Here is a 15331-nt window from a genome sequence, read left to right as displayed (position 1 = left end):
TCACTGGGGGAACTAAGGATAGCCATGAGGAAAAAGTAGCACTTCAATTTATAATGAGAACGGAAGAGGAAAAAGGCTGAGGAAAAGGTGACTATTCTACAGACCATTTCCAGGTTCTTTCACTTTCTATTGTTAAATCTGCCTGTCTTCCAAGCCTCCCCTCACCACTTCCCTCCTTAAGTATCTTATTCCAGAAACTCAATAGAGCTTACAAACACATCAAGCAGAGTTTTCTTATGATGGAAAAATGAGAAAGTAATCTTTTTTTTTGCTTGCCATGATCAGCACAAACCAAATTTTTAAATGGTTTATTCATAAACTTGATGCAAGTTTACAAAATTTACTGTACATTGCCAAATAAATCTGCAATTAAAAATAAAATCCATAAAACAAAGCATGCCAAATGTGCAGCTATCAATCTGCTTGCCATCAGGATATTAAAGAATTCAACAATGTATTCAAGATTTAGCCTTAGGCTTAAGGAACTTTACTGCTTTAAAGAATTCTGCCATGTCACTTGTTATCTGAGCAACTGGCAATGAGAACTTTATACAAATGTAACCAAGTGAACAAGAATACCAGAAAATTTACTGCTCTCTTAACCAAAATAGAATCAGAAGAAATTAAACACACACAATAATGTAGAAATGACAAGTCTCTTAGATGTGGTTTACAAAGTTAAAAACTGAATCTCAAAGCAAATGCATAAGAAACACTTTTGAACTTTGTAACTGATTTGTGCAGAAAAATGTGCTTCTGGATTTCTTATTAAAAGTGCTTAATAACTAGAATTTACTTTTAAATCAAACTTGGGTGTATTAAAAAAATCTATTACCAACCAAAAAGGACTGATTCAGGTAAGGCAATAAAATGGAGAGTACCTTGATTTGAGTCAGGTTCCATCAAAAATTAACATACGTAGAGTTTCTATTAATCTTTCAATGTAAAAGCCATTGTTTTGACTATGGCAAAAGTTACTGTAAGAGTCTCCAAATTAAGTATATTTTTCTACTTAACTGCGCAGCTTTTGCTCAAGGAGTCTTTGTGCCAATCACTTTATAAGTTTATTAGTTTACAAATGATTGCAACATCCCGTTAATAAAATGGAAACGTAAGATGACTTAGTATTTTAAATAACTTTAAGCTCTATACTGTGGCTCTTGTTCATAAGAAACACTGAACCAACAAGCAGCAGATTCAGCCCAGCAAGACTCTGATGCCCCAGTGGAAATCACTACTTGCAAGCCTTAACTGATATAGTTTTACACTGCTTTGCCTAAGAAGAACAATGTAACTCAATTAAGAGTATTATCTTCAGGAAACAATTCATATCTTCACATAGTCATTAAAAAGTTTAACAATTTAATGAGTAGGTTTCCTATCCTTTTGGCAATATCATAAAATAGTTTTAGACATGAAAGAGCTATTATGATTTAGAAGGCCTTAAAATTTTCTAAACCAATATTGAACATTGATTAAACTTGTACTGGCTGTAAATGGAATATATTGCAAATCCTTGTAACCCATGGGCTCAATATAGGAAAGTTACTCTAAAGCCTCAACTTCAGTAGCCTGACGCTGACTTGGCTGCTTTAAAAAGTTCACTTTTCAAGAAAAAGAGATAAGGAGTGGCCAGTATGTGTATTTATCAGGAGAAATACAATAAAGGCCCCACTGCTCAGTCCAAGATATCTAAAATGAGCAAAATGCAAAGGCTGTAACTTCATACTGGATGTCAGATGACAGATTATCCACTAAAATATCTATTAACTAACGTCTTCGGTACTGCTGTAATAGGGGCACTCAAAGCTTGTGTCTGCATATTGGTTAAGATTTTCTTTAAAGCAACATTAGTCCAAACACACAACAGTCAACATATTTAGCCATCTTCCTTTGGAGGGGTGTACCAGCCTGAAATAGAATGAAAAAAAAAAGTTAAAATACTTAATTCTTAAATAAATTAGAAGAACTGGCATGTAATAAGGCTAGCTACAGCCTCTCTTCATAATTTTGGTGTTTAAATCTACTATACAATTTTTTTTCTTTTTCCTTTTCTTTTTTTTTGAGACAGAGTTTTGCTCTGTCACCTAGGCTGGAGTGCAATGGCGCAAACAGCTCACTGCAACCTCCACCTCCCAGATCAAGCAATTCTCCTGCCTCAGCCTCTCAAGTAGCTGGGATTACAGAGGCATGCGCCACTATGTCCCATTCATGTTTTTTGTTTTGTTTTGTATTTAGTAGAGACAGGGTTTCACCATGTTGGTCAGGCTGGTCTCCAACTCCTGACCTCAGGTGATCCATCCACCTCCGCCTCCCAGAGTGTTGGGATTACAGGTGTGAGCCACCGCACCCAGCCTACTGTAAAAATTAAACTTATACTTGGATTGGTAACACTGCATTTTGCTATTTCACAACAGAAAGTTATTTTCTATGAATAAATTGTACTTGAGTTTTCAACACAAGAGCTCTGTATTAATGGCATCTCTAGCTAAAGATGACTGTGGAATATTAGACTAAAAGAATAAGTTTTATTCCACTTCAGTTCTATACTTGAAAGTAAGCCTCATGGAAAGTACTTATTTCCCCAAACAAACTCCTGGCAATTTAGAATATAAGGAACTTGGACTGTTATCAGAGCCATGACATCATTTCACCAATGACGAGGAAGCCATCGCAGCAGGTGCAGTAACTAAATGACGATGCCTAAAATCAGAGTTAGTAGCAAGCCAGACTAGAATCCATCTTGAGCTATTGTACAACATGGTGACTACAGTTAACAATATACTGTATTCTTGAAAAATGCTAAGAGTGGATGTAAAGTGTCTCACCATAAAAATGATAACTACGTAAGGTGATGCCTAGGTTAATTAGCTAGATTTAGTCATTCCACAATTATGTATACTTCAAAACTTTGTACACAATAAGTATAACGTGTCAATTTTTTACAAATAAGAAAAAAAATTTTTTTAAGATTAAAAAAATCCCTAGAAGTCATCTCTCCCGATTCTGAATCTATTACTCTTTCATCACAGCTAAGCTTACACATACCCACACACTCTCAAATACAGGATTTTCTATAAATATTTTTTAAATGCCAGTTGTAATGTTTAAGAAATAAAAATAAGAAATCTGTTTCCCAGGCTCCACAAAAACCTAAGCTCTCCATAAAAAGGCAAATTAGACTACGTACTGTTTAGTATGAAACTTTAGAACAGTATGAATATACCAAGATCTATAAAGTATCAAAGTAGTATACAGGTTTCTTTGGATCTACTAATTTTGTGTGCTAGAAATTATTATTATGAAAACCTGGCCTTGTCCTCAAATTTTATCGTTTCTCTCTTCTGCTTGAAAATTTTGTTTTGAATACTATTGCCGTAAGTAAGCAATCACTGAAAAAGTGACAAGTTTGCTTTGTCATTAAAATAAGTAAGCACAAAACACAAATCTTAAGTCACAAACTGACACATTTCTAGCAAAGTAAAGTATACTTTACAGGCATGGTGGCTTGTGCCTACAGTCCGAGCTACTGGGGAGACTGAGGCAGGAGGATCACATCAGCCCAGGAGCTTGAGGCTGCAGTCCACTATGATCACACCTATAAACAACCACTGCACTCCAGTTGTAACAACAAGAACTCCATCTATAAAGAGTTGCCTTTAACTCAATTCCTACAACCATTGATTTCAAGTAAGTAAAGTGAGTCATGCATTAATCTACTAAAAAAAAAAAAAAAAAAAAAAAAAAAATCTTGATTCTGACTCTGAGATACCTAGGCCAAGTGTATAGGATACAAAAATTTTGATTGAAGTACAATGTTAAGGTTTGTGGCGCGATGACTCACACCTGTAACCCCAGCACTTTGGGAGGCCGAGGCGGGTGGATCACAAAGTCAGGAGATCGAGACCTTCCTGGCTAACATGGTGACACCCCATCTCTACTAAAAATACAAAAAAAAAAAAAAAATTAGCCAGGCATGGTGGCAGGCGCCTGTAGTCCCAGCTACTTAGGAGGCAGAGGAAGGAGAATGGAATGAACCTGGGAAGCGGAGCTGGCAGTGAGTCAAGATAGCAGCACTGCACTCCAGCCAGGGTGACAGAACAAGACTCCATCTCAAGAAACAAATAAAATAAAATAAAATAAATAAATAAAGATTTTTGTATGCAGCACAAGTTTTTCTCACTATGGTAACAGTACTTTAAGAAACTAAAGCAAAAACAGAAAAATAAAACGGTAAATATTAATACATTATCTAAAACTTCTTAAATGGCAATAAACACTTATTGAATTAAACATACCATTTTTCTCATGTATCTGTACAATGGAATTATAGGATTGTTGGGCTCTTGCTAGATTATATTGATTCTGAAAGAGAATTACACATTTTAAATCAAGTGTAATTAGGTGAAAATTATTACAATAAATTTATGAATGCATCACACTGTGCTTAAAAGAACACAGGAAACTGACTCTCCATTTCAAAAACAATTTTAACTTAATAGCCTCATTTCTCAAGTTCATTATTCTCTACAATTTTATAAAAATAACAAAACCAAAATTGTACCCCAATAAAAATCAACAAGCCTCACAGTTCATTTTTATAAGTCTTCCTACCATTGGACAACTACAAAGCTTTCTGGTTCTAGAGTCTGTCTCCATATTGCTGAATCAAGTTAAAGGATTATATCTGGATGTTAATAAAACTCAAACGTTCTTCATGTAGCTTCTATTTTAAAAACAACTACAAAATATTACTTTCAGATAAGAAAATATTAAGCTTCCACGACTATACATATGAATGACATTTTAAGTTAGAAATCTAAAGAACGCCCATAATTGGCACCTGGCTTACTAAAGGAGCCCTCTTTTGATAAAAATATACAATCTTTTTAAGGAGCCAAATCTAGGATTAATTTTGTCACCATACAACCAACCTATATCTTCACTTCGAATTAATATACCAGAACACTCTCCATAGTGGTACCCATCTATCCACTATATTATATCGCAGAATTTTTTGCATAATAAATTCACACAGCACAAGACTCAAAAATGTCTACATCCTAAGTGAAAACTCTCCCTCCTACTTGTACCCTAAACATCCAGTTTCCTCCCATTCAACCCCCTTCCTCCACACAAGTTAACCACTATTACTAATTTCTTTTATGTCCTTCTTTAAGATTACACAAAAATATTCATGTACAGCCCACTGTTATTAGCCATTGTCCCGGCTTTCCTTCACTAACAGTTGCATGCTACAGATACTGATCTGCCCCTTTTCTCATCTAGCATATCCTGGAGAATGTTCCAAATCAGTATAGAACATACCTGCTTTAAACACTGAAATATTTCTATTACACGGATATTCAAATATTTAATCAGTCCCCTATTGGTGGACATCAGGTTGTTGTCAGTATTTTGCTGTTATAATGTTGCCATGAGCAACCTTGTACGTATATCTGCTGAGTACTGGTAAAAATGTCCTAGAGTAGAGCTCCTGGGTCAAAAGTTATACATGCCTTAGTAATTTTGAGATTACATAACTGCACAAATGTGTCTGCCCACCAGCCATCTGTAAGAGTGCCTTGATGCAGCCTCACCAGTGCAGTGCTTCAAATATTTGTAGATTTCTGACAATATACTAGATGGACTCCCAGTACAGTTTTAATTTGTATTTCTATTACTGAGTGAGACTGAGCATGTCTCCAATGTGTTCATGAGCCATTTATTTCTATTTCTGTAAACAGACTTTTTATACCCTTTTCCTATTTTTTTAACATGTTAAATTTATGTAAGGACTTTTCCTATTTTTCTACAGGGTAGTCTTTTTCAACATCTAGAGCTCTTTAAAATAGTAAAGCCGGCCGGCACGGTGGCTCACATCTGTAATACCAGCACTTTGGGAGGCTGAGGCAGTTGGATCACCTGAGGTCGGGAGCTCGAGACCAGCCTGACCAACATGGAGAAACCCCGTCTCTACTAAAAATACCAAATTAGCCGGGCATGGTGGCGCGCACCTGTAATCTCAGCTACTTGGGAGGCTGAGGCAGGAGAATCGCTTGAACCCGGGAGGCAGAGGTTGCAGTGAGTCCGAGATCACACCATTACACTCCAGCCTGGGCAACGAGAGCGAAACTCCGTCTCAAACAAACAAAAAAAACACACACACACAAATAAAATAGTACAGCCCTGCCATAATGCACCTAATAAACTAAACATAAAATGTATAGTAACACGTTTTTCTTAACATTAATGAAAAAGTGTTTTTTTTAGTATTTTCACAAAAAGGACAAAAATAAGATTCAGAAACAAACTGTACATAAAAAATATATATACCCTGAAATTCCCAAATGACTGTGAAGTAGTCACTTTCCAACCCTACTGCCCACCACCCAAAACACAAAGAGAAAATAAGAATGTTGGCCTTCCCCAGTCTCAATATCACTAGCAAGGTACTCAAATGCCCAGTTTAAACAAATGTTTCTGCAGAGGCTTTACTGTACTGTGGGTCTAGCCCTTCCTATTCTTCTAACTCACTGATTTCTGCTTGTATATCTTTAATAATTTCCCCATTCTGCTTTCCTTCAGGTTCTTTTAAGAGACAGAGTCTTGCTCTGTCACTTGGACTAGAGTGCAGTGGCTGGATCTCAGCTCACTGCAACCTCCATCTCCCAGGTTCAAGCAATTCTCCTGCCTCAGCCTCCCAAGCAGCTGGGATTACAGGCATCTGCCACCACACCCAGCTAATTTTCATGTTTTGTTTTTTTGGCAGAGATGGGTTTCACCATGTTCCGCAGGGTGGTCTCGAACTCCTGAGCTCAGGTCATCCACTCGTCTCAGCCTACCAAAGTGCTAGGATTACAGGAGTGAGCCACCGTCCCCGGCCTCCTTCAGGGTTTTTCATTGTCCTGTCTAGCAATCAGTTAGAGGCTTGATTCATTTTCATTCTTTTCTTAATGGCATAAGGATTTGGCAATGAACATTCCTCTGAGCTCTCCTTTAGTCTCTGATAAGTAATGATTGCATTATTGCTATTCTGTAAATATTCTGCAGTTTTAATTTTGAAGGCCTTTTTGACCTAAGGGCTGTTTGCATGAATTATAAAATTCCAGAAAGAAATATCTGTTTTCTGGTTTTATTATTAACTTATAGATTTAACTAAGATCAGAGAATGACATCTGTCCTTTTCTGTTTTTCAGTATTTGAGGTGTTCATTGAAAAAGATTAGCTTCTTGAATGTTCCAGATAGGAAGAAGAGGGGAGAGAGGAATAGATAGAATTCTAGTATTTTAATTGTGGTTCAATTCTAAGCATTTTAAAATTTCATTTTACTTTTTAAAACCATGATTTACAGCTGTGTTTAATTTCCAAATTCACATAGCTTTTTGTTAATCTCTTCATTATTGCCTTCTAACCTTAACTGCTTCATATTTAAATGATATGGTGTGTATGGTACCAACTGTTTTTAAATCTTCTGATTTTATGGATTTATAATTAATTTTTCTCCCATAGTCCATAAATGCTTGAGAACAATCTATATCTAATTATTAGGTACAGAGGTCTATGTCCATTATACCATGCCTGTTCACTGGTTATTCAAATCTACATAGGTGCATTCTGTTTATCTGACTAGTAGTATGCAGGGTATGTTGAAATCTCCAACTATGATAGTGGACTTGTCAACTTCTTTCTCCCTGTGGTTTTATCAGTTTTTCCTGAGTATTTTGAGGCTATTTTGATAGGTACATAAAATACGAAAATTGCTATGTCCTCCTAATTAACAGACTTATCATCAAATTGTTACTAATGCTTTCTGTTCCAGAATCCTATTTTGTTTGATACTAAAGCTACATCATTTGGTTTTGGTTAATGTATACTGGCATATCTTTATCACTCTCCTTTATAAAAATTTTCAACCTTTTTGTACCTTTATATTTTAAATATAAAGATTAAAACAGCTGGATTTTACTAACTTAATCTAACTGGTAACTTTAGTCCATTTACATTTGTTATGACTGATTTATGTAGACTTGCTTCTATCACCTTTAGAACTTCTATTTCTCTCACTTTCTAGTATAATTCTAATATCTCCTCCTGCGATTCCACTAAGACATATTTTAGCCCTCACTCTGATCTCTCCCCACCAACCCCACCAACTTCTGCCCTATCATCTATCCCCATGTCTCTCTGTGTAACATTCTAACGTATTTTTTTGAGATAATCATCTAATCAATTAATTTTCTTCTGGTATCTAATCTACTGAGTTTCTTATTTCAACAATTACATTTTTTCTTTATTTTGAAACAGTCTCACTGTCACTCAGGCTGGAGTGCAGTGGCGTGAACATGCCTCAGTGCAGCCTCGGCCTCCTGGGCTCAAGTGATCTTCCCACCTCAGCCTCCTGAGTAGCTGAGACTATAGACAGGTACCCCATACCCAGTTAATTGTTTTTTTAGGGTGGAGGGGGGTATTTTTTGTACAGATGAGTTCTCACCACGTTGCCCAGGCTGGTCTCCAACTCCTGGGCTCAAGCCATCCTCCTGCCTCGGCCTCCCAAAGTGCTGGGATTACAGGCGTGAACCACCATACCTATCTATATTTTTTATTTCTATAAGTTCTATTTCATCCATTTTCTTTTCAGGTCTTCCTCATCATTCCTGGCAGTCTTAATGCTTGCTCAATTTTATGATTCCATCTTTTTTTCTTTATTTTAGATTTCACATGTAACTATTTTCTCATAATTCTAATATCTGAAGTATGTGTTTTGTATCTGATAATTCCAAAACTTACTGTCTTTGGGAAATATATCTATTATTTATTATTTCTGACAATTCTCAAATATGTTGAGTTGACTACCTGAATGCTATGATTGGAGTGAATTCTTTTAATCTTTGGGAATCCTACAGGCTTAAATTAGAGATGCTTTCCTACAAAAAGTATCTGTGTCTGCTTCTGATGAGAGCTGTGGATATAACTAACATGAGACCACTTTACCATCTTGCATAATCCTGAGATTCTCCAAGAGATTTGGCTCCCCAACCTTGCTCATTTATACACAGGAGACTGGACTGCTTAGTATAGGTAGTGACTCACTTCCTCCTACCCTGGAAAAAACAAAATAGTTCTCTCATCTGAATGTGATCACAGTCTAGGGGATTCTATGTGAGAATAAGTGGAGGTTATGGGCAGCAGGGAAAGACAGATGCTGACCATAGAAATAGGTCAGAAGCTGCCCTGAAGACTGTGTGCTCCAGGATTTCACTATTTAACTCAACTACCATTCCCTCCATAGTGAATGGAAGCTTCTGAGAGCACCATCTTGCCTTTAAACCACAAATTCTTGCTAAAAGTCATGGTAACAAACCTCTGGCTTTGAAAGGCTGTCTCACTTATGTCCTAAAATTAATGTTACAGCCTATGTTTCATGTTAACTGAAAAGAAAACCAGCCTGAACAACATCCTTATGTACCATGGCTTGCTCTCAGCTCCCCTTGGTTGGGCCTAGGGCAGCCAGACTGGTTCCAATCCTTTTTCTGTCACTTGTCACCTCAGACAAGTTGTCTAACTAACTTCTGTATGCTTCAGTTACCTCATCTACAAAATGCAGATAATAATAGCATCTACTTTTTAAGTTATTAAGAGGATTGAGTTAATAAAAAGTAAAAGATTTTTTAAAAACTTGGTAAGAATAGGCACAGAGAAAAAAAAAGTAAAAATAAATAAATGAAAAGACTAGAGCCTAGCACATAAAAGCTTATCAGGAATTAGTTCTATAACATGAACTCAATTTTTTAAAACCTTAAAGTACATGTAATTTTTAATTTAATTTACTATAGTATACATACCAATAATAAGTTTACAACTGTAGACATGTTTATCTACAGCAAATATAACAAAGACGAAAAGAACAGATATTAAATCATTAAGTGATTATCAATTAGTATCCTTAATTTTCTTATAATTCTTTATTTTCTATAGATCACTTTTGTAACAAGAAGAAAACAAACCAAATGAAAATGAAACTATCTCAAAAAAGAATTAAGTCAAGACAGGAAGAAAGCTCATAAATATAAAATATATCTTATGGTTTATGTAAAATTCTTAACAAAAGTACCTTATTTGCTCCAAACTGCACTCTGGCTTTGCCTTTGACTAAGGTGGCATTTATTTGCATGATGACTGATTCTATTGAGTAGGCACTGCTCCAGCCCTACAGGAAGAACAAAATATCTCTAAAATACAGCAGTATTTCTGATTCCCACTTGGGAAGGCCTAACAAAATGGTATGTAACTCAACAGCAGCAAATCAGTGTTAAAAAGTCTATAGTCAAGGGGAAAAAGTAAAATTGGAACATTTCCAGAATCTCACCAAAAAAAAAAAAAAAACAACAAACCAATGTTCTAAGTGCCCAACATGAGCAAATTAGAACCTTAAATAAAGATCACTCTTAATGCCTATCCTAGCATAGATTCAGCAGCAAGTACAATGTCATTTTATTGGTTTACCTTTTCATTCTTGAAAGTAGAAACTATTTTAAAAATAAACTAAAATTTCTTTAAAAGTAGGAGCTATTAAAGAATTTTCTACTTACAATCTAATTTACATGATCAAAACACTAAATTGCGGATGAAAATGGAGTACCGTAAGAAAAAAGTCACCTGTTTTGTGAGAAGTTCCATACATAATGCTCCTCCACCCAATACATACCTTAAAAAGAAAAAAGGAGTCATACAAAATTCGAGAATTATTCCTCCGTAAACAATTTCTAAGTGCCATTACCAAGAAAATATGCATACAAGTAAAGATGAGAAAATAACATGAAAACAGTTGTTAGGGATATAGGACTATGGGTAACTTAAAAATTCTAATGTTATCACGCTAATGTAATCCCTCTGAAATTCTAGTCAATTTTTTCTAATGGTTCTTAGAACATAATACTTTCAGATTTGTATGATATCAGTAACTAAGAACTTAGCCCTAAATATTCCAAAGAATAGGGGCAGAAGAACCAGTTTCCTTAAATGGCATTCGCGTGTTCTTTACATCTGAAACTCTACCATGATGTTACAGCCAAGAGTTTTTCCCGACAGTGACACTGACCTTACCCTATCCATGCTATTAACATCTGCATGGCTTTATGGTTCCAAACTGTTTTTACCCATTCTGTTGTGAGAATCAAATGGTTCTGACCATGGAGCTCCTCTCTGGAATTCCTTAAGCTCTTTCTAGGCCTGAAGACTATTCTCTGAACCAAAGATAACTTCTGGGGATGAACCAAATCTCCCATTAGAAAATCATTATTTAGGTAATGATTTTTTAACCTTTATCTTTCTCAAACAAAATTTCATTTCTCCTTTATGTTAAATTTCAAAATACATAAATATCATGCCTAAAAAATCAAGGGAATGATAGTTTTAGAACAAAAACTGTGGTAATTTTGAAAACACAAAAGCTAAGACCACTGATTAGGTCTATGTGGACACCAAGTCCACCACAAATTGTTCTGTCCTCTGGGGCTCTGCCCATGTCTTTCCCTTGTTTGAGATTCCTTCTGCTTCCTACCCTTCCAAATGCTGTATTTCCCCCCAGAAGACTTGCCAAGACCACTCTACCCTGCACATCTTCCACTCCAGCTAACCAAAGGCATCCTTGTGTCGACTAACCAAATTACTTTGCAGAGAAGGCATCTAAAAACTTTTACTGTAGACCACTAACATTAATAATTGTTATAGTGACAAAATTTAATAATAAAATTAGGGAAAGAAGTCCTCTTCAACTCCCCCATCCTGGAGAATCCAAGCAAGTGTCTCTCCCCACTTGCTTTGCCCAAACCCTAGGACCTTTCAAAGTGAAAAATTAATGGAAGGGAAAAAAACCTAAAAGAAAAACTCTCCAAAAACTTAAATTCAGAAGACTCATGGGATTAATTTTTTTTTCTTTGTGTATTCTATTTCTCAAACATAGAAATCTATCTTCCACTCTTTAACTCTCCTACTGGGCTAAAAGTATTGTACGTAATGTGCACTCACTGATTTAACAGAATTAGAAGATCTAGGTACTCATTTAGATTTTGGTTCCACAATTGCTCAAAGCTTAATAATTGGTTAATGAGTTAACACCACACATGATCTTCAAATTTTGGAAATGCTGATGGTAGACAGGAACTTGTTTCAGGAAAAGGAAGTACACAGTAGACATTTTACCTATTATCCAACCACAACCACCTTTCCTTTAAGATACCCCACTCTTCCTTTGAGGATGCAGAGTCTTAGGAGGTAGGAAGAAGGGGAGTTTTTGGATTTTCAGGTCAAAAGAAAGTGCATTTGTACGAGTACGTAATACCTACACAAATGTTTGTTGAACACAAGACGAGCAGTTCTAGTACCTACACAAAAAGTAAGATAGCTAAACTTTTCCTTAATATACACTTTCAGCAGCATCGACATTTAAAAGTGGTCGATTCTACTTCTGTATTAAATGACATTCCTTTTGTCAATATGTGTTCCAAATTCTTACTGCTCTTTGCCTCCAAAGGGTTCCTGCTGAATATTGAGACAGTTCAAGAATACTAGGGAAAAAACATTAATGATCTAAGTAAGGGTCATCTAAGGATAACATGTCATATGTATGGACACCGTAATACAGTATTTTCAACTTTAAAAAAGTTCAGTTGCCAAAGTTGTACAGCAAACACTATCCTAAGCTTAGCCTCTTCGGATATTTCATTTAAAAATCACTGTAAAAAACACGAGTCACAAAAAGCCATATTTTGTATGATTCTATTTATATGAAATGTCCAGGATAGGCAAATCTACAGAGAAAAATTAGATGAGAGGTTGCCAGAATCAATGGTGGGGGAGACGGGTATAGGGAGTGACTGCCTATCAGTACAGGGTTTATTTTTGAAGTAATGAAAATGTTCTGCAATTAGGTAGTAGTAATGGCTGCACAACTCTGAATATACTAAAAACCACTGAATTGTACACTTCAAAGGGTGAGTTTTATAATATATAAACTGTATCACAATAAAGCTGTTAGTTTAAAAAACGTTTGGCTATGTCAAGAAATAAAGAAATAGGGTCATAACTAGAAGATGTGGGATATGAAATACATAGAAAACTGCTCAATAATCTATCTGGAATCACACAATGCTTAAGCTTTACCCTGACTGAGATGGCAAGCTTCTACTTCTTCCCAAGTCAGCAAATAATTCCTCCTCCTCACTTAATAGTTCACTATGAAGACCAAGCCATTTTGATTTTGCCTCCAATGAGCTTTCACATTTCACTCCTCCTTCCACTCCAGTGACTACCAAACCAATATAGGTTCTCCTCACTTCACTCTTAAGACAACAGCGTGGTCCTCAACTACTGTCACACTCTTCTAGGCTCTGTGAGCACAACGTGTCTCATATTCTCTTCTGCTGTCACCAGATTTACTTTACAATAGTTTCTTTACTGTTACTCCCATTTCTCAACCAGTTATACAGAAAGATGAATAGCCAGGGTGATAGTTTACTTAGCAGAAGGGAAAAAAAAGGTCTGACCAGTCCACAGAACTGTTTTAAGTACAAGATATTACATCAGCACTATTTCCTACAACTCTTCTACATGAGTCCTACCTTCCTTGTGTTATAGCTCAAACTGGTCTGGTATACTTTGAGTATCTCATTCTCTTTCCTAGATACCTAATTGTGTTTATTTTTCACCTATGTAAATCATTTTCCTTCAACCTCCACCAGCTGACCAAACCCCACTCACATTTCACTGCCTAACTGGGATCCCACCTACTTCATGAAGTCTTCAGGTCACTGTTGCCAGAGCAACTCTTTGCTGCTTTAAACCTCTGATAAATTAAGTCCATAGTTAGCATTTGATAATCAATGGAGTACTTAGTACTTGTAATCCCCTCATACACTTGGCATTTGGTATAATGAAAAACACTTTATTAGGAATCAGAAGATTTATTTGAGTAGGTCACAAGCTGACTTATTATTCAAATTATTCATTTGAATAATGAGAACAATAACACCGTGGCAAAAAAGAATCAATTAAGAAACTACGTAACAGATTTTAAAATTGAAAATGGCATTATTCATAACTTCATGTATTTGTCTCTACTCTAGGCAGTAAACTAAGGTCATAAACTTAAATTCTTGGAATTCTTACAATAAAATGTTGAAAAGCTATACTGGTCAATTTTATAATCACATTTTAAAATGTTCTGATAAAAAAAAAACTTTTTTTGAGACGGAATCTCGCCCTGTTGCCCAGGCTGGACTGCAATGGGGCGATCTCGGCTCACTGCAACCTCCACCTCCTGGGTTCAAGCGATTCTCCTGCCTCAGCTTCCCGACTAGCTGGGATTACAGGCACCCACCACCACGCCCAGCTAATTTTTGTATTTTTAGTAGAGACAGGGTTTCGCCATGTTGGCCAGGCTGGTCTCAAACTCCTGACTCAGATGATCCACCTGCCTTGGCCTCCAAAAGTGCTGGGATTACAGGCGTGAGCCACCGCATCTGGCTGACAAAAATGTTTTTATATATTTATTCTGAATTTGCAAATTTCTTCCAAATCTTTTCCTTGATCATTTTTTTTCTCTAAGATTTTGAACAAAAAATGACCTGTCTTCCTTTTCCCATGCTTATGGGAATACTGAGTAAACATACACACTTTTATAAACAAGCACATACAACTAAAGCACAATAGTTGGCCAGGCACAGTGGCTCATGCCATAATCCAGCACTTTGGGAGGCCCAGGTGGATGGATCACTTGAGGCCAGGAGTTTGAGACCAGGCTGGTCAACATGGTGAAACCCTATCTCTACTACAAATACAAAAATTAGCTGGGCATGGTGGCACATGCCTGTAGTTCCAGCTATTCAGGAGGCTGAGGCAGGAGAATGGCTTGAACCCAGGAGGTGTAGGTTGCAGTGAGCCAAGATTAAGCCACTGCACTACAGCCTGGGCAACAGAGTGAGATTCTGTCTCAAAAAAAAAAAAAAATTAAAGCACAATAGTTATGTCGTTTCTCCCCAGTCAGTAAAGGCTTCGTTAAAGATATTTTAACATTAAACTATGAAAAACATAGGAACTATGACTTGGTGGCTAGTAAAAGGCTGGTGTTGTGAGCAAGAGAAAAGTTAAAAATTTACTATTTTTCAGTCTCGTGTTTATTTTGTATATGTAAATACTTGGCTGGGTTACCTAACATTCAACTTCCGAAACTTATCATTAGGTTTTATGACAAGAGAAGTACTTTTTATAGCAATTTTACTGCCTGATCCAAAAACAGTCTAGGGAAGCTTTAGCGGTAACAAAATAAAGC

General features: G+C 36.2%; 1 protein-coding gene across 27 annotated transcripts in view; it reads right to left on the bottom strand.

The window, feature by feature from the left end:
- Nucleotides 1-1041: 1041 nt before the first annotated feature.
- Nucleotides 1042-15331, bottom strand: part of UBE2Q2 (ubiquitin conjugating enzyme E2 Q2) — a 58711-nt gene continuing 44421 nt past the window's right edge. For 16 of the 27 annotated variants that reach the window (XR_012415218.1, XR_012415221.1, XR_012415224.1 and 13 more), the window contains 4 exons: nucleotides 10660-10708; nucleotides 10115-10210; nucleotides 4299-4365; nucleotides 1042-1911 (listed from right to left, as the gene is read on the bottom strand). Coding sequence is in view for 20 of the 27 variants with exons in the window: in XM_005560135.5 (XP_005560192.1) it covers nucleotides 1880-1911; nucleotides 4299-4365; nucleotides 10115-10210; nucleotides 10660-10708 (244 nt within the window). In the remaining 7 variants the exon portion in view is untranslated. The remainder of the gene's footprint in view (nucleotides 1912-4298; nucleotides 4366-10114; nucleotides 10211-10659; nucleotides 10709-15331) is intronic. The other 11 variants (XR_012415219.1, XM_045395835.3, XM_073996447.1 and 8 more) reach the window with 2 other exon arrangements.

Source organism: Macaca fascicularis, chromosome 7 (genome assembly GCF_037993035.2).
Source record: "Macaca fascicularis isolate 582-1 chromosome 7, T2T-MFA8v1.1".
Taxonomy (NCBI): Eukaryota; Metazoa; Chordata; class Mammalia; order Primates; family Cercopithecidae; genus Macaca; species Macaca fascicularis.
This window is presented reverse-complemented; position numbering and strand designations above follow the sequence as displayed.